The sequence below is a fragment of the Pholcus phalangioides genome, unplaced genomic scaffold, assembly GCF_987345545.1.
Source record: "Pholcus phalangioides strain wild (caught in Gottingen) unplaced genomic scaffold, Ppha-v1.0 ptg000017l_1, whole genome shotgun sequence".
Lineage (NCBI taxonomy): Eukaryota > Metazoa > Arthropoda > Arachnida > Araneae > Pholcidae > Pholcus > Pholcus phalangioides.
The window spans coordinates 38,148,578-38,169,330 of record NW_028301610.1 but is presented as its reverse complement, the minus strand read 5'-3'; the positions used below and the strand labels follow the sequence as shown (position 1 = coordinate 38,169,330).

The following is a 20,753-nucleotide window of genomic DNA, read 5'->3' as shown; positions in this document are numbered from 1 at the left end:
CTGATACAAAAAAAGCATCAGCCTAAATCAGTTACTGTTATAGGAAATCTGAGTCCTGATCTGATCACATTAAGTGGCTGCACTGTATACCTACCATTTTCTCACATTTCTGGGAGTGGGGGCCATACCCTCAGTTCCCCTCCTACTACGGTCTTGATAACATTAACTTTTGTGCTATAAATTAGTTTATAATTCCTTGGTTGTGTCTTGAGAAGCCTATTTATTTACGGCTAAATTATTTTGAGTCATCTCTTTTGAGTTTTATTTATTTTGTTTTTTTGATGTGGCCGATCCATGTCAGTTGTTATTAAGATATAAAAATATATAAATTTTCCTAATTATATAAAACTTATTTTCTGTAAGTTAAAAAGTTTGTTTTATTTGTGTATTTGTTTATAATGACAAAAAATATTTCCAATGCTCTTGATTAAGAATCAGCATGTCTTTGTATTTCTGAAACAATGAAAAAAAAATTCAATAAGTAATAATGAACTCTCTTCAAATATTACTTTGCAACACCCTTATTTTTTACCCACAAGAAGCTACTAGCTGTGTACACAGTGTTTGCAAACTGTTTAGAAAAAATTAGAGGGGCGATAGGGCCTACATAAAGGATGAACAATATTTACAATGGAACCTATGGTGGCAATTCACTCAGAATGTCTGGAAATCAAAACTTGGGTCCGACAAGCACAAGTCCTCACGTCTGATGTCATTGTTGCAGCCCGTTCTGTTCAGCACACAGAGAGACAGTTTTTGCACGATGGATTTCCAGCATACCTTATTACAGCTGCTCAACATATCCTGAATGCCAGATATCCCGGACAGTGAATTGGATGTGTTAGACCCTATGGTGTGGCCTCCACACTCACTGAACCTGAATCCACCAGATTTCTTATTGGGGCATATGAAATCATTGGTGTACAAGAAACCTGTAGACTCTAAAGAAGATCTCATTGCAAGAATCCTTGTTGCAGCAGACAACATCAATATGACATTAGGAGTCTATAGGAGGGTGCTCCAGTCTTTCATTCACTGATGTGAACGATGCAATAACACCCTTGGATGTCACTTAAGCATCTCCTTTGAGTCTTTCATTAATCTGTACAAGATTGTGCAATTTATGATTTCATTGCCTTTATTTTTCCAATTTTTTCATTGCCAGTTTACTTTACACTTTTCTGACACTCTATGTGGATTGCTACCATAGGTTCCATTGTAAAGATTGTTCGTCTTGATGGGTACTATCATCCCTCCAATTTTTCTAAGCAGTTTACGAATGCCCTCTACAGGGTAATTGTATATATTTTATATGATTAAAATTTTCTTGTTCAATAAATGTTGTAAAAGAGCTCCTAAAAATAATATTTGATATTAGTTAAAATAGTATCTGTGTTACATGAATTTAATTTCAAATGTGAAGGTATGGGATATTTTGAACTTTCACACCATTTGGTTCTAATGTAACAAACCTAGTTTGTTTATTTTTTTAAGCATCTCAGTATACATCACAATCACTATTGATATTCAATATTAGAAAACTGGAAACAATTATATATTCTAAGATTTTTCAGAAATAAAAATTTGAGTTGAGAAGTACGGTTGTCTTCATATCAAGTTGCTTTGTTCCATAAAGAAATTTGTTACACAGAATTAATAATAAAGGAATTATCTTCAATGTAGAATAAGTTAATGAAGGAGTGTTCTGGTAAAAAAATTGCAAATAGAAGTTTGTTATATAGAGACTCTACTGGTATTTTGACCAAATTTCTTGATAAATTTTGAAGAATATGTTGGTAAAATTATTCCCAAGTCTCTTGAAAACTGTTTTTACAGTGCAGTTCTATGAGTAAAACATTGTTTATTATCCTGAAAAAATAAAGGTTGAATGTTCTATAAATTACCAAAATACCAGCATGTTCCTTAAATTTATTGGAATGCATTAGCTCAAGTCCATAATAGATCCACATAATTTTCTAAAGTTTCATGAATTTTAAATCTACCTTAGAATCCATCTTTTCAGAATATTTCCTGATGTAGAGGTACTGCTTCCACGTGTGGAAGAGAGATAGTGCCAAGACAATCCCACAAGCATAATGGTTACCTCGAAAAGTTCCTGCAATGAGAAATTAATGTGCAGACGCCTAGAGACATGGAAGAAAAAGTTTATTGTCTGCTTTAAAATATAGGCGGTTGGTCTAATTAGCCCTTTTGTGTTTGAAATGACTGTGAAGCAATAAAAATAATGTAGAATGTTCATAGGGTATTAACATATTCAAAGGCTTTTCTGTTTAGAAAACACAAAATTTATAATTCAAAAGACTCAATTAAACATTAAACTTAGTTCAACATAAAAACTTTATCTGGATTAAATTTATTTTTTAAAGAAAAGGTACTTTGGTGAAAAATTTTATTGCCTATATATTTGTTTTATGGATCTCCCCTCCCCACAAAAAAAACTGGGCTGAATTTTTAAATGAATGATTTGATTGGTAGTTATATATATTTTTATTCTAACAATTTCCACTTCTAACAATCATCATTGCAATGAATTCAATGTTGAACTCAACTTTGATGTTTTAGAATTTAGAGTTCCAAGGGTAAAAACTCTAATTTCTTTACATAGAATCATTTTTGTATAATTTTTTTTAGGTTCAGAAAGTATTTCAAATCAATTTTTAGTTACAGATAATAATATTTATGCAATGTAAAATATCATTCTACATAAAAAACTAAGTACACCATTATTTTAAACCGAAGCATATTTTACTCCATTCCACATCAACTGGAAATAAAACATTTATACTTATATTAGACTAGCATGAGATCTTGATTGCTTTTATCTGCAAAGATATAGAACAGTAATTTTGCATTGCATAGATATTTTAGTACAATATCATATTGCTTATTCTGTCATTTCGATTTTTAGTGCAAAGGTTTTTCTCATTTGCATGAATATTTTTATAATCTAGTAGTGCATGATAACTTACTGACTTTATGAAGGAGGTCTTCAATGACCGAACAAAGACACATAACTTGTCTGTTTCTTAATGTTTTAATTTTCATGTATTTTTTTTTTCCTTGTAGTTGAAAATTTACAATTTTTTATAGTTTATTATTGTAGTGTTTGCTACTTTGCTCACAACTGTTACAGTACTTGGTAGAAAATCGCTATGAAAAAAACCAAAAATGGATTTGTTTCTTTACTCTCTTGTAAGAAGTGTTTAAATTTTTTTTAAAGAAAATGTGTTCATTTCTCATCAAATTCAGAGTCTGGTACTGTCAGCCAGGATGCATGATGAGCGAACTCCTCGAGAGCGTCGTAGTTCGAGCTCTGATTCAGAATCAGATACTGAGCTCATGGAACTGCTCAACCATGTGAACCGCAGGGCTCGAGCATTTGACCCTATGGATTCTCCATTTGCTACGTTGAAGGTACAACAACTCCTTAGAAAAAGTCATCTTATACTGGATTTAATGGGATTTTTGTCATTGTGCACCATTGTTTTGGCCTTGTATGTCATAAATGTTTGCATAGAGTATGAAAGGCATGAAAGAATGATAGACAAAACAATGCATATAGTTTAGGGAAGCTATTGTTAGGAAAAATTTGTGTTAAACTCATGATGAAATTATAAAAACTTGAATTATTTCAAATATTGTACATAATGTAACTGCAATTATCAAAACTATTATTTAAAATCCTTATTTTTCATGTTTTTAATGCAAAGGTTTTCTGCAAATATTGTTTTTGGCTATTCTATCAACTTCACTAAACATTTTAAAAACTGTTCAATTTTTTTAAACCTAGAAAAAATTATTTTTAACTTTAATTACAAGAGTGACTTTTTAGTTTTTTTTCTACTGACAATGAAAGTAGTTGCAAGACATAAAATGGTTTAATTTAATATTTCTGATGAACAGCGCATTTAGCATTAAAGTAAATTTTATTAATTTTGGGCATTCAGAGTTTTTCAACTGCAATTTGTTCAAAAAGTATTTCCTCAACATTCAGTAAGTGCAATTTGTGAACTAACGAAAAGAATAATTTCACAATAAAAGCTAGTTGTCAGATGTGTGTTTGAAAGCAAGATTACAAATGCATGGTTTTAAAATACCTTCTTTTTTCCCCAAATTTCCATCGTTTACTGATTCAACAAAATGCAAAAAATAAAAAATTCTAATGAGAGATAGTTTTTAAATGTCATTTCTTAAAGCTTATCCTCTTTATATTTCTTCAACATGCTGCAAAGGAAACCAACTTTCTGATAAATTCCAAACTTATCACCAACAATATTTCAAAAATATTTTAATAATCATATTAAAAAAAATTGATATAATAATATAGCTAAAACAATAACTGATCGTTATGTTGCAGTGATGTTAATGCAGTGGTAATTAATCACCAGTTCTCAAAAACTAAACGAAAAAAAAATTAAGGCTGTTGAAAACTCTGTAAAGTTTGCTTCCAAAATTCATAAAAAAAGGTGTTCAAATCTATGGAAAAGAAATGTGTCAAATCTGAAAAAAACTAAAGTTTGTGAAGTTTTTTAAAGACCTACATGCAAACTAAGCACATATTTGAAAAGAGTAGAAAAATCCTCTAAAGTGACACCAATTTTATCAGAATATCTGGATTTAATGACGAGCGACAAGCGCTGAAAGATTGGTGAAGTTCAAAATTGAATTGTCTCCAAATTTTGTATTCATTGCCAATTCTGCAAATTCGAGGAGAATGAGAAAATGCAAGTGATTAGAGAGAGCGAGTGCAGTGTATTTATACAATCATATACAAACCAGTCTTTTTCTCGGACCAATCATCCGACGGAAACATTTCATCTCACTGACATTACAACATCATTTTTGATACAGAAATTGTTTCAAAAATAAAACAATATTTCGGAATTGCAACAAAACCTAACTTATTTGGGCCATCTGCCGAGGCTCTCTGATCACGTCAGTCCAGATTATTATAGATTGATGATTTCTATACATCAGCGGAAGTCCATGGCCAACTTTCAATGTATTGAGGTATTGTACATTTTATTTATTAATTTAGAAATATAACAGCAAACTCGATTGGATGCGATGGCTGACTACCTGACCGATTATGAATGAAATGGAATAAACATATACATTTTGAGACTGGACCATTCCACAGAGATTGGATTAATGTCATTCCAAAAATGATCGAAATAACGTTACAGTAGGTTTTGCAGAAACTTCACAAATTCAGGTATTTTAATGCTTGACTCATTTTTCTTCCATAATCGAATATCCCATATAACTCTTAAATAATTCAAGATAGGACAGTGTTGGTAGGGTGTTTCATGTTCCACATGGGCTCATCTATCACCCCCTTTCATTTGGCAGAACAGGTCACATTCACCCTATATATTTTTCAACAATTGTATTGAGTATTATCAGAGCTATAGAGAGATGTATGATAAAATAACTTGTACAATTCTATTAAAATTTACTGCTTGTTAATATAATTTTCATTAATATCAGATGGCCAACATTGAAACATTTTTAAATTTTTTTCATGAGCATCTCTATAAGTTGGCTTGGTTTTATGAGTAAATCTGACCAATTCTCTCCCATTTATGCAAAGGTTTCAACATCTGGCTGATGCCAAGATGAATTCAGGAAAGAAAATTCAACTGCCTCTGCAGGGAAATGGGACCCTCACTTTCCAGGTGAGCACACTAGAGCACTATGCTACAAAGGCAACAAATTCCTTTCTTAGAGCTCGTGTGCACTGAACAGGACCATTCATGAACAGTCAGACCTAACTAAAGCCATAGCTCACAATTTCTGCCACTGCCACCAGATGGTGACTTATCCGAAGAGCAAGTCACTCTCTGCTATCCATATATATAGCCACTGTAAGGAAAGGGGTTTGTTACCTTTTTGTACCATAGTGGTCTAGTGCGCTCACTCTGCAAGTGAGAGGATGTGGGTTAGATTCCCCTCTGAAGCAGTTGAGTTTTCTTTCCTGAATTCATCTTCATATCAGCCAGCTGTTGAAACCTTTGCTTTGTATGGATAGTGGAGAGTGACATCAACTTTGAATTCCCATTTATTAGATTGTTATAGTAAATAGTTTCATACCTTACCGACCCAGCTGAGTATACTACTAAAAAAGTGAAGTGAGATCTCTAAAATGACTAATCACCAGCTTCACTTTTAGAAGCAAAAAAAAGAAAAACGACGAAGAAGAATTGTGACAGTCACATTGCATGATGTAGAATACATGTACATAGAACATGATAAGTACAACTTCCAAGAAAACCAGGACTTCATTCTAGAAAATTGAAAAGAAACCAATCTTGATACCTCTGAAAACAATTGTTTTTCTCTACTTAAAAATAAGAAGATTAGTATGGAGTGATATGAGGTAGAAGAGAAAGAAATTGATTTTGTGGATGGAAAAATCAACAACTCCAACCGGAAGATGATGTGAAGCAAACAATTTTCCCAAAAAGGACCTCAAATGTTGGAGAAAAGTGGCAATTTCAGCAAAATAAGTGTAAAATCCATGTTTCAAAATCCACATAAATGTGTAATTTAAATAAATTTAAACTATTGAAATTTTGACTGAAAAAATCATGTGATCTGATTATCATCAAGAATGTTTGCCATTTATGTGCATATTCCAAGCTAACATGGGCCAGTCATTTTCTGTTTAAGAAAATTGTCATCCTTGAATTACGGAAATTGGTTCATTTGAAATTTATACTCAAGACTCATATGAGAGTTTTATCTATATGATAGAAGTTTGCTATTATGCCAAAAGTGGGTGAGAAAATACTAACTACGTCAACAATTAATACATAAAACAAATAGCATATGAAACCAAAATAGACCATACTTATTTCACATTAATTAAACATTGCAAATAACTAATTCCATATTCTGGGAAAAATATTTTTGTTTTCATGAGAAAGACAGTATCTTCCGCACATAAATTCAGAATGCATATTTCTTTACATGATGCATTATTTTTCTCTTAAAATAATAGCTTTCTTTTTCTTGAGTCATGAATACCATAAGGGCCATAATTATTTTGTGTAGTGTATAGTCTTCAGCAACACAAATTGCTCAAATAAAGAGAAAAACATTCAATATGTTTCATGAGAGATAATAAGTAAGCTGCATCTGAAGCATTCTGTGGAACTTTAAACACAAGTAAAATTACTTAATGAAAAGTATACAAGGTTAATCTTATTTAAATTACCTCATACAAGATCCTGTCCTCCAACACAGATCCTTGCATAACTGTAAAATGATCTACACAACTGCAGAGGGCTGTTATGTAATCCAAAAATCTTATACACACATGATTTTTCTTTTAAATGAATGAATACGTATTATCAGCGTAGAGGAAGGAATCAATAAGATTTTCTTTCTGCCAACTGTAAAATTATCTGATAGTTTTGTAATGGTATGGTGTATATATATATATTTGAATGGCATGGTTTTGGGTTCTTTTGTTGTACCGCATGCATGTGGTGCATGTTATCTTCTAATTACAGAAGGTTATCTCTTTTACATATTAATTTGGTTTGAAGTAAACAGTATTTCAACAGACAAATATCAAATCTTGATACTCAAATATTACCATTTAGAAGTTTTTGTAATCACAAGTCTAAAAAATATTAATTGAAATTCAACATAACAGAAATGGCAAAAAACAAACTTGAATTCAATCATTTAAGTTTTATAATGGTAATTTTCACATTTTTTTTTGAAAAAGCTTGTTATTTGAAAACTCTGCAGGCTCAATATTTAATTGCATAAATATATACTTTATAAAAAAAAAAGTAAAAGATTATAAAAAAATCTTTGAAAAATGAAATCATCTTTATGCCTGTGTAATTGATGTTTAAATTTAAGCATTGAGTCACGTTATGGGAACCAAAGAAACTTTTTAAACTTCAGTTTTTGTATTTATTTTTAAAACTATCTCATTCTTGATTTTTCATTAAGCTTTTTGCTTTATAGAAATTGAAATGTACACTTTGAATGAATGGTGAATCAAGGATTATTTTAATTCTGTCTAGAACATTAAATAATCATCTGAAGGTCACTTAAAAATAAATTCCAGAATTAGTTTTCATGCTGAGTGTACGAAAAATAATTTTGTCACCAATTTTCATGAGTTTCAAGTTTCAAAAAATACTTTAATTTGAAACAAAGGATTCATAGTTTATGGATTCATATTCAAGTTGAAGATGAGGAAGTCCTATACAGCTTCTTAGGAATTTATCTGTTAGCAAAACATCAGGACCAGATAATATTTATCCCAGGGTCCTTATGGAATGTGCTACTGAATTATTTTTGCCAGTTGTATGATTTACAGAAATAGTGTTGCTGAGGATATCATCCTATGGAATTGGAAACTTACTAATGTGTATTTCCTATCTTTAAAAAGAGCAGTAGGGAAACTGTCTCAAACTATGGTCCAGTGAGTTTGACCATTTCCCTTTCTAAAACACTGGAAATTAGTATTCATAGGCAACTCTAAAAGTGGGTGAAAGATAACAATGTCTTGGCAGAAAATCATGTCTAACCAACCTCCTTTGCTTTTATCATCATGTGAGCAAATCTTAGGACAGAAGCAAAAATGTAGACATTGTCTATCTTGATTCCCAGCAGGCATTCCATTAGAGGTCCAACATGGTAAACTCTTGAAGCGCTTACCTGCGATTAGTATTGGGGCAACTTTGTGAATTGGATAGAATTGCGGTTGCAGAATAGATCACAGCCGGTTAATGGTCAACTGAAAAATTTCTGCTTTGATGTCACAGGTGGAGTTCTTCAAGGAAGTATCCGTGATCCCATACTCTTTTCACTTTTTATCAATAAACTTAGTCAGGGTATTGATGAGATCGTAAGAAAATTCTCAAATGATGCTTAATTAATGGGTGTAGTCAGGAATCAAAGCGATAGCGAGTTACTCAAGACCAACTTAAATAGGATTGCAGCATTGGCAAATGAATGGAGCATGACTTTCAGTATTGAAAAGTGCATGGTCTCTAATTTTTGTCCAAAAATCCCATGTTTCACCTATGGTAAAACTATTCTGAATGCAACTAGCCTGTCATGAAATCAAATAGAATGCTTTGTGTTTCATTTCCTATGAAACATAGGATCCTATGTGTTTCATAACTTCTACTGCCCCCTGGACCATTCCATTGTTCCCTTTATCCCGAAACACCAGTCTAGAGTATAACATACATTTTTGGAGACTCTATCTTCATATCCCAACATAGACTTGGTTGAAAGTGTGCAAAAAGAACACTAGCAGGTAAGCAAGCATTGAGCAATGTTGAGAGACTTCATTTATTGAATATACTTTATGTGTGTTTGTGGAACAATGTAGGTATTGTTGAGATATCATCAAAGTGTTTAAAATTTTCAATGGGATCGATATGATGGATCGTGAAACATTGCTACACCGTCATTCAATTGCTTCTTCTCTGGGATGCCGGTTTTGATTAGTTAGGGATGATTCCAGGTTGTTGTGTGACCGGGAATTTTTTTGTAGTAGATTGTAAATGCATTGAATAGCTTACCTGCTGTTGTCATGAATATCCCACAATTGGCACCTTCAAGAGCAGTGGCATCTGAGCCGGTGTGTATTGTATTTGTTGTATTTTTACAGTATTTTGTAGCACTGGATTGAGCACCCCCAGAATTAATTTATAAATCAAAATCTCCTATACAGGGTGAATGTGACATGTTCTGCCAAATGAAAGGGGAGATAGACGAGCCCCAGTGGAACATCAAACACCCTACCAACCCTGTCCTATATTGAACTGTGTTGGAGTTGTGATGGATAATCGATTATGGAAAAAATATTGCTACCTATGAAAAAAACCAAATTTGTGAAGTTTCTGAAAAACCTACACACAAACTAAGCACACATTTGGAAAGAGTAGAAAAAAGCTAAAAAGTAACACCAAATTTATTGAAATATCCGGATTTAATGGCGAAATATAAAATGCTGAAATATGTATTAGTAAAGTTAAAAATCGAATTGTTGCCAAAAATTTTAATTGTTAATTCCACAAAACCCTTGTAGCTACAATCAGTCAAATTTGCCAAGAACTTTTCCATTGTACCAGCTTTTGAAAGAGCTTACAATAAACCATATCAGGTTTCTGGTTCAGGAGAAATTTAGCCTTTTGTTTGCAATACATCACTGAAATCAGCATTTGTCGATGTAGATGTGTGACGCAAAGTCAGAATTGGTGGTTACAGATTTTGGCAACAATTCGCTTTTGCAGAAATAATTCTATAAGATGGCATTACCTCTATCAGCAGGATGTCTTTATTTAATGGCGAGCTTCAATCGCTGAGAGATTGGTGAAGGGAAAAATCAAATTTTGTCGCCAAAACCTGCTAAAATTGCTTCGACGAATGTGGATTTCAGTGATGTATTGCAAACAGAGAGCTAAATTTCTCCTGAACCAGAACACTGATATGGTAAGCTCTTTTGAAAGCTGGTGCAGTGGACAAGTTTTTGGTAAATTTGATCGATTGTAGCTAGAAGGGTGGTAGCTTAATTGCCGATGAAAAATTTTGATGATCATTCAATTTTGAACTTTGCCAATATTTTAGCACTTGTAGCTCACCATTAAATCCAGATATTTTGATAAAATTGAAATCTCTTCATAGATTTTTTTCTGTTCTTTCCAAATATGTGCTTAGTTTGGATGTAGGTCTTTCAGAAACTATACAAAATTTTGGGTTTTTTCAGACTTGACACATTTCTCTCCCATAATTGAATATCCCCTTCATTTTTTTATTCCCATAATCGATTATCCATCATAATAACTCATACGGTTTGAGATAGGACAGGTTTAGTGGGTGTTCCATGTTCAACTTGGGCTCCTTTATCACCCCCTTTTGTTTGACAGTACATGTCATGTTCACGTTGTATAAAGACCAAGTTGAGCACCCACAGGTCTAAAAAACTTCAGATGCTTCTGTTCAAGAAGAAATATGATATAACCTGAGTGAGATTAATCGAGAAGCTATCCATACATTAAAATGAATGACACATAGGCGGAGATAGACTTGAAAGTCTGGGAGGGGGGCACGATGATGATGATGTCAATTCATATATACATATCAGTCGACTCCACCTTTGACGCTGGGGGGGGGGAGGCAATGCCCCCCCCCCCCAGCATCATGTCATTCCCCAATGGAATGACATCATATTTTTATCAGCAGAAGCAGAGAATGTATTTTATTTTTTTTGTGATTTATTGCTATTAGGTTGCTGTATTCAGTCTTTTATTTATTTTTTGCAATATTATTATTTTTTTATAATGATTTTTCTTACTTTTTCTAACCATCTTGTTGGGCAATTTCCCTGTTGTGGCTTCTGATTTTGTATATTTATTACCCACAGGCTTATTTTTCTGGAATCCGAGACAAAAAAAATAGAGTTTTATATTTCTTACAACATGTAAGAAATCTCTGAATTAATCTAAAAGAGCAAACACACAATGAAACTAATTTCTACTCTTTCAAGATAAATCATATATTGGGGAATGTTGCTCAGTTCTTTTTTTCTTAAAATGGATGTGATCTAACATTTTTGATCTACAAAAATGTACGTGAGAAATATCAATGGAAATTATATCAGCGTATTTGGAATTTTTTATCACTCATCTAAAAAACTTTGTATTTACTGTATTAAAACAGTTGAATACACCCCTATCTATAAAGAAATTTGAGAACCTTTTGATATATATTAAATGTGGAAATATCTGAAATCAACATTGTTTACTACATGAACAGCACTATCAGAGGTTGCAAATTGTATTTCAGCAAGAAAGAAAAAAAAACTTGGTGTAATCTAAAAGCGAGTAATTTTTAGCATCTTTTAAGTAACAATGAAATATTTTTCTCAATTTGTTCTGTAAACACAGTTGGGAATTGTTTCTTGTTTTTTTGTATTTCATATCATCAAGACTGTTCAAGTCGGAGTTTAAAAATTTTGATTACTCTGTATACGTAATAGATTAAATACATGGCTTTCAAGGCAAACTGAATTGTCATTTTATTTTTTGAATACCATTTATGTTTTCAATTGGAATATTCAAATATTTTCTTTGAACAAATAAATATGAATAAGTGAATCTCTGAAGAACTCAACACCCAAACAATGTACATTTTTGAGAGACTTGAGGATCTAATAATATACTGAATATAAAAATTCTGCCATAACATAGCAAGAACATTGTTTTGCATGGGGTTTTTTCCATAATTATGCATCTTAATATGTTTGCATTTACAATAAATTCTGAATTAGCATTAGAGTATTTTCATGAAATTTCTGACTCATGAGAGGTTTTCAGAGAATGCATTAGTTTAAACCATCTTTGATTTATATAACTCATGGCATGGATTAATCCTCTTAAACCTCTTTATGTACAGGTTTTTGGCAACAAATTTTGATGTGCAGTTGAAGTAGCAGAGATAAATCTTAAAAACCGGTATTATTGCTAACATAGGAAATGAGTGGAGCAGGTTTGCCATTCTTTCCTCCTTTCTCACACACAACCACTCTTTTCCTATGTATGTAATGCTATATATATATATTCTTTACTCATCAAATCATATCAAGAGAGATAAAAATTATAATTATGCTGAGGTAAAGGGGAAAAAAAGCAATTCCAAAAAAAAGAAACCAATTTGTTTATATGGTTACCAATGAAGTGTCTCGATACTAAGAAAAGTAAGGAGAGAGATAGTTTGAATTTATTTCTCCCATCTGCTTTGAGCTGAAATATTTTGTTCCTGTATGCAAAGAGGTTAAACTTCATCTGAATTGTGCATATGACGTATGTGCACATGCAATTAGTAATTAATATAAACCTTTTTTGCATGTGCATGATTTCCAGTACTCTACGTATCCATAAAATATTTTTTTTTGTATATTTCTTTTGAGTATAAACTTTGGTATTCTATTAAAATAAAACAGACATAAGTTGGTTTTTTTTAGGTTATGCATATTACACTCTGCAGCATCACTCATTTTTATGAGTGTTAGATAGCAACTTCACTTTGTTTTGAATGCTTCTCCAATTTGCCATTAATTAGGAATGCAATGAATCCATCTCTTCTGCCATATTTGTTTATTGTGAATTAATTTTATTGTATCTCATTAATTTTTTCAAGTTTTTCCATTGAAAAAGCTCAAGAACACCAGGCATGCATGACAATATTTTTTTTTGCTTGTTCTATAATTAAAACATTTTTCGATCTGTAATAAAACATTTATGATTCATGTTAATACATGTTACATATTTTCCTATGATATAATAGTTCCACCTAAAATTTTTGAAGCTTTTTGTTCTGCCTTTATTAATGCTTTTTTTCAGAATTGTGAGGAATTATTATTTTTTTTTAATTTAGGTAATTGAACAAAAAATAGAATAGTATACTACTACAGCACAATTTTGCATTACAGTTCCTGTTCTTTCAAATAGCACAATTTTCATTGTGTCGCTCATGGTCTGCAATAGTGGCAAAACTCAAAATTTTATATTTTTGAGTTATTGTGTATTCCCCCCTCCCCAACATTTTAAAATAATCTTAGTCCAGGCAGCAGCAGTGGCACGTCGAATAGTTAAATTTTTTTACCGTCACATGGCAGAAGTGTCACTGTTGCATTAGCTGGTTTATCGTTTCATTAGGCAAACTTTAAGCTCAAAACTTGATTTCTTCAGTTATACCACTATTGCAGCCTATGAGCAATATGGTGCATACCAAGGATTAGCTACCAAATTCAACTAGTGAGCTATGTAATGTTTTTTGCATATTGAAGACTGACTTTACTGTGTGGTGGGAGCAAGGCTGCAATTTAAAAAAAAAACTTACTCTGTCGCCCCTTCCCTTAATTTTGACAGAAAAGAGTGGACTCAGTGTTCTTCCTAGTGCAGCGCCTGGACCGCAAAACCTCTGCTCCCCCCAATTGTAGCCTTGGACGGAAGCTCTGTCCAAGTCATCTTCCTACATAATATCACAAAATCCACCAAAAAATTACTTCACACTATGAGATTATAGTCAATCTTTTACATAAAACTGCAACTATACTATCGTTATAATTTATTTCTTAATAATTACTATAAGCATTTCCAGAGATAAATGATTCCTGGATCAACTGTAATATGGCTTACACACATAATCCACGATTTGCTGAACCTTGTTGTATTGTTTACTTTTTTTCCCTATTAGACATGCATGCTGATATGTTGAGAGATACTGCATATTTTTCATCTTATATATTTCTGTAAACAAAAGTTGAATCACACCTGTTTATTTCACTGGAAAACATCACTGAGTATTTGATTAAAATCAATTGACTCAAAAATAAGATTAAAAGAACACGAATGGTGTATGAACCTCTCTGATAAGACTAAGGAAACAAAAAATTAGAGGAAGGAAAATAATGCACAAAAAATAATTATCCTGTCATATAGATTTAAGGAAAAATAGAATCATAAATAGGTTTCAGCCATCATTGAAAAGCTCTGCTGTATCTTCTTTCAATTGTTGAAAAAAGTATGAAATACAATTAAGCTTGTTTAAGATAAGAAGAAAAGTGTAGAATTTGGGTGTACAGTCAGACCTCTCAGTATAACGTCACCCCTAGAGACGACTGAATATAAATGACTTCATAAACGGGTGACTTAATAGAAAGTAATACCAAACTGCTATTTGTGCTAGCAGGAACTTTCAAAAACTGGTGTTATAAGTGAGGTGACTTTAAAAATGGTTGAAGTTATACCAAGGTTGTACTGTATTAGCTAATAGTCAGAGAAACCCTAAAAGAATAAAAATCCTTATAGTACCATACGGCATGTCGTTTTGAAATTCAAATGAATACAAAATAAAACATACAGTAAGTCAGTGATTCCCAAACTGTGGATCGCAACCCACTCATGTACGTTTTGTTCCTGCCAAAATAAGAGGAAAACCCACAGAAATAATTTTTTTTAAATCAAAACACTTAATAAATTTATTTTCATCTTTTGAGCATAAATAAAAATATATCTAACCAATATGATCCCCTAACTCTTAACTGAGCTATTTGAAATGTAGAATTTTTTTATATCATGGCAATACTATATCTATAATAATTAATATATAAATAACATTAATTTATATAGATGGAAACAATAAGATGTACATTAAAAAAACAACTATTTGATGGTAGTCCCCATTTTATTTTGGATATAGTTGACTGTTGCAGAAGGTGGAACTGGGAAATCACAGATGGGGGGGAGGGACATGCTTCAAAAAATTTTAGGAATCACTGCAGTAAGTGCATGACATGAATATATGTCTTTAAATTTCTTATCTGAATTTTTCTGAAATCAAGATACAGTGCTTAAATGGTGCCTGACATTCCATAGTTTATTAGTCATTCTTTCATTAGCAAATTGTTGACCTTGAACAAAGAGTTTGGAAATGGTAAAGCTCTTTTACATTTATTTATTTCCTGTGAGAGGAATATAAAGAAAATTTACTCGCATGTGTGTGGAATTAAAAAAAATTTCTCATATCAGCTCAACTTTATGCTTGAGCGGTCCTAAAAAGTACAAGATATCTAATGCATATAAACAGTAAACCAAGTTTTTAAAAAATACCATAGTTTCCTATTAGCCATTAAGTGAGTTTAATTTGATGGTCTAACTCCAGAATTTTTAAATTATGCATGACATGCCATGAAAATGGTGAAGAATGCCTTTATACATATTGAAAGCCAGCAACCCCCAATTCTGCTTATAAGCTCCCTACTATCTGAGTTTTCTCATTCAGTTCCATACAAAGTGAAACTTTAAAATGAAGATATCTCAAAATACATAATTTTGAGTTGTTACCTTTCTGACTGGGTCAACGAATTGTATTTACTTCATCATAGAATTCTTGCATTTGTTTGTGAAATTTTGAAGGAAGTACAAATAATTTGCAAATGTTAGAGCAGTAGAACAAAAACAATGCATGATTTATTGAAGTGACATCCTGAATTTTTTATTGGAGTTTTCTGAGAATCATGTAATCTAAAAAAATTAATTTATTCATGTTGCTATAATGAAAAACACCAACACCTATAATGAAAAAGGTTTTTTTCCTTAAATTTTTGCTTTTTATTTCCATTATTTTTCTAATTTCATGTTTAAAAAAAATATGAAGAGAAATAAATGAGAGATGAGATCATGTGAAAGACTTTCTTTTATAAAGATAGTTATTATGGAGAAATTCAAATAAAAAATTCCATAAACAAGATATATATATATATATATATATATATATATATTTTTTTTTTTTTTTTTTTTTTTTTTTCTGAGAAACATCAACACTCTTGAATTTATTCTTCTTGAAATATATTTAGTATAAATGCTCACTCATTCTACTTTTGATTGGAAAGAAAGATTTTTTACTTTGTTGCACTGTTGAACCACTGTAGTCATGGGGGAAAAACTTTGTGAAACTGAGCTGTTTGTATATTAAAATTGATGATAGGGCTCTTGGTGAAAGAAAGAAGGATAAAATTTCTCTAAAAATTTTGTTTCCCTTAGTTCAGTGGTTCTCAAAGTGTGCATCTTGGTTCCTAGTGGCATCCCCAACCTTTATCAGGGACATTGCAAGAAGTTGGTGTATTGATGTATGTCCATGCAGTTTTGAAATGATTCTTTTCTAGACTGTTCTGGGGAGCCACAGATAAATAATGACGAGGCCCAGAAAATCCTGGAGGAAGAAAATTTGAGAACCACATTGCCTTAGTTCATGCTTGTTTTGTGCCTATTCCCCTTATTCAAAATTATGTTTTATTGGCTGTATTTAACTTGTCTCTTATCTAATTCACAATTTATCAATAAGTCTAAATAATTTTTTCTACTTTGTTCACTATAGAAATTTCTATTGCATCACATATGTCTTTTAGTTTACACTTTCTGGCATGTTTATGCATTTTTTTAAAATTATTTTTCACAAATTAAAGTATGATTTATGTAGGTTTAATTTTTTTATAAGGCAAACGTATTAGCAAAGTCACTCTGCAGTGTATCATTGAGAATATAGGATTTCCAACCATGCTGCTTATTGATTGAAGAAAAAATATTTATTGCTATGGTAGCAATCATTAATGGAAGCACTTGAAAGCAACTAATAATTTTTTCAGTAACCACATGAGACTAGATGTTTCAGTTAAACAAACTGTTAATCAATTACAGGCTTATAAATAATTTAATATTCAGAAGACCTGTCTTATTTTTGGTAATTTATTTAATCATTTATAATTACATAATGGCCTACACATCATCAATGATTTATATACTGCTACTTGATAACGGTTTCTAATTGTGAAAGTAAGATGAATAGAGTGAACTGTATTTTTCCTACCAGGGCGATCAAGAGGATATGCCTAATGAAGGTCGATCTGAGTTATCTGATATAGTAGAAGAAGAGGAAGATGCACAGATGGAAATCGGAGAGGTCTGTGCTGGACACTGTAACTGTTGTGTGGCACTAAATCTCTCTGTGTCTCTTGCATCTTGCTGTGATTCTTTCTCCTTTTTTCCTGCCTGTATGTTTCCTGTCCTATACTTTGTTATCATGCTCTCCCAATTTCAGTGTGTTGATTTTTTCCTTATATATGTATACCTGGCTGCAGTTTTAAATTTCTGCTTTAGTTGTGTGTAATAAAGTTTCAATCACTGCTGTCATTGTTTTATTAAAAAAAATGCATGATGTAATTTTCCCTCAAAAGTAAGTAATTTTCCTCATTATGTATTTGTCATTATAAGTATTTCAAGGTTGAGGGGAAAAAAGTGTCATAGGTATTGTGAATTGATGTGTGTATAATTTTTCTGAACTAATTAATTTGAATTTTAGTGAAATTTTACTGTAGTATCACAATTAAAAATATAAAAGTATAAGGAAACAAATTTTCTAACAAAAACATATGTTCAGGGTTTCAAGGTTCAGAATAAATCATGGTACCATAGTCAGTCATTTAATGGAAATATTTTATAATTTTGTTTGTTCTTTCACCCATTTCTTTCAAGGCTATTATGTTGAACCTGCTTGTGTGTGAGCATCAGTGTGGAAAAGTGTTAAATTCTTGTTTATTTTAAGCATTAATGGTTAATAAATAATTTTTGAAATAAAGCTTCAACAAGTGACATAATAAAGTTTCTCAAATTTTTCATTACGCATGCATAATGTATTAAAAAAAATAGTGTAGTGAGTTGCCAAATCACATACTTTCATAGGGGGGAAAATTGCAATGAGAAAAGCATGTTATTGGAAAAAATTATTTATTCTAAGTTTTGATGAAAATTCTGATTTTTTTAAATACTTACTATAAGATATTGTAATTTAATGTGCTTTTCATGCAATTTCACATCAAAGGTTTTTTTATACTTTCACAATAAACGTTTTTTGAATTCATTATGCAATTTATTTTCACCTTATTTTGAAAGAAGAGAATTATATATTGTAACATGAAAATATCTTAATGATATACACTAATAAATGTTTTTCAATTAGTAGAATATTTTTTTTTTTGTATTATATTTTTTTGTGATCACAGTCCACTTTGCGAAATTGACAACTAATCAAGTTTTTGTCTATTTTTTTTTTAAACTAATACAATTTTTTGCCCCAATCAATTTTTTTCTCCCAATTAACTATTCACCAATATCTTCATTTTTATGAATATTTTTGAACATTTATCTTTTATTTTCAATATATATGTAGTTATCAAATGAAAAAAAAATGCAGTTAAAAAGTGGTAGTACATTTACATGGAGTTTGTAGCATTGTGCAGTAGATGCAAGTTTTACAATTACCTTATACAAAGCAGAATATTTCATGAACTGATTAAATATGTTGCACCGCTCCTTTTTTCAGACTATTAAGAATCATCGTGTTTGCAAGATACTGCAAATTTGTAGATATTTTTTTAAACTAGAGAAAAATGTAAAAAAGCTCTTTTTGTATCCTTAGAAAACTGTTTTTAAAAATCTGTTGATAAATATTGAAAGCTCCATCCATTTTTGTTTCCCTTAGAGTCTTTAATTGTATTCATGGCAATTGTTTCTCAATTATGCTTACATAATCACTCAGCATTACACTGTTTTACAAAAATCTACATCAAAAATTGCTGCTACTCTAACTTTTCAGAGATTTTTAGAATTTAAATAAATATTGAAATATATATAATTATGACAATACTCCTAATCATAATTTACTACAATCCATAAAATGAAAAATAAATAAATAAAAAACTACCTTGGGGCAACTGCATTTCTTGTGTACTCTCTAATGTGGTACATCTTAACCTTTTTTGAACCAAATGACCACATTTTCTTATCATGGCTCTGAGTTTTAACCGAGACCTCGCTCTTATCCAGCAGCCAGACTCTTTCTACTTATTAAATTACTTTGTGAGTGAATTGTATAAAAATAAGTGTAGTGCATAAAAATTTTACCAATAAGGTGGATCTTCTGATCCTCAGGTTAGAGTCCAAATGAGCGTAGGCAGATACAGGGGGGGGGGGGGCACCTTCACTATAAAAAAATTATATTATTTCCATGAGCAAAGATGGATCCCCTTCCATGTTCATTATACACACCCTCAATGACCTCCCCTCTCTGTTCAAAGAGCATGTATCTGTTTATGCCTGTGAATCTCTCTTGTGTGGGTTCCAACTAAATTCTAAAAGTAGTTGCACTTTTCCTACCATGTTTATGTTGAAAGCTATATTTCTAAATTTCTCTCTCTCACACATCTCTCTCTCTGTGCCCCTTCCCCCCAACTGCCTGCCATGGCTCCCTTTCACTTGATTTTCACCCATGGCCCCTCTTAGAATATCTCAGGGCTGCTGTAAGGGAGCCATGTGGCCCCAGGTTGAGAACCACTACTCTAAAGCAACTCTTTTAAAACTGAATTTACAAGTATTCAGCCCATGTGTAGTAAATTTGGAGTGTAAAAAAATTAATTTTCATGTACATAATCATGATTATTATTTTTACTTAAATTTTAACCTAATTATATATTTATAAAAAAATGTTTTTGAAGAAAATAATAAATTGTCTTGTTCTTGAAATACAATCTTTTTTTCATGATTATATTGCCTTTCTCACAAGATTTAAAAGCATGGTTGTTTAAACCCTTGATTTCAATGATCCTACTTAAAGCAATAAATCATTCATACATTTACAAATGTTTGTTTTTTCACAGGTGGATTAAAATAAACTGAGCACATTCTATTTAGCTATTTTAATTGCTAAGTTATGATCTTTTCAATAATACAAGTATCACCACTCACTGTGTTCATTTATTTGAAATCAGAGATGTACAATTGAAAATTAAACTGCTGTCATACAGATGAGGCTGCTTGTGCTAATTAGATTATTAAAAAGCTACAAAGATGGGAAATACATATTTTCTTCATACATTTTTATATCTCTAACAATCTGTGGAAATTTTTTTGATCAATAGTAGGCTGCATAGTTTACAAATTAAAGAACTATTGAGATTATAATTATGTCTATATTTAAAAGAAATCAATATCTTTGCTAAACGGGGTAGAAAAATTAAATTTTAGATAAATTAATAAGTCATGCTATATTTATTACATCATTAAAAATATTTCTACATATATAATATATATACTGCGATGAAATTCTTTGCTCATTGCTTATGTTTCCAATGCATT

At 31.3% G+C, this 20,753-nt stretch overlaps 1 protein-coding gene across 7 annotated transcripts in view; it reads left to right on the top strand.

The window, feature by feature from the left end:
* LOC149073001 (RIMS-binding protein 2-like) overlaps positions 1–20,753 on the top strand; it is a 240,323-nt gene that overhangs the window by 134,449 nt on the left and 85,121 nt on the right. For 4 of the 7 annotated variants that reach the window (XM_089246380.1, XM_089246381.1, XM_089246379.1 and 1 more), the window contains 2 exons: positions 3,271–3,435; positions 17,434–17,523. The exons of 1 other annotated variant lie outside the window; for it this stretch is intronic. In XM_089246380.1, coding sequence (XP_089102506.1) covers positions 3,271–3,435; positions 17,434–17,523 — 255 coding nt within the window. The remainder of the gene's footprint in view (positions 1–3,270; positions 3,436–17,433; positions 17,524–20,753) is intronic. 2 more of the 7 variants (XM_089246383.1, XM_089246382.1) reach the window with 2 other exon arrangements.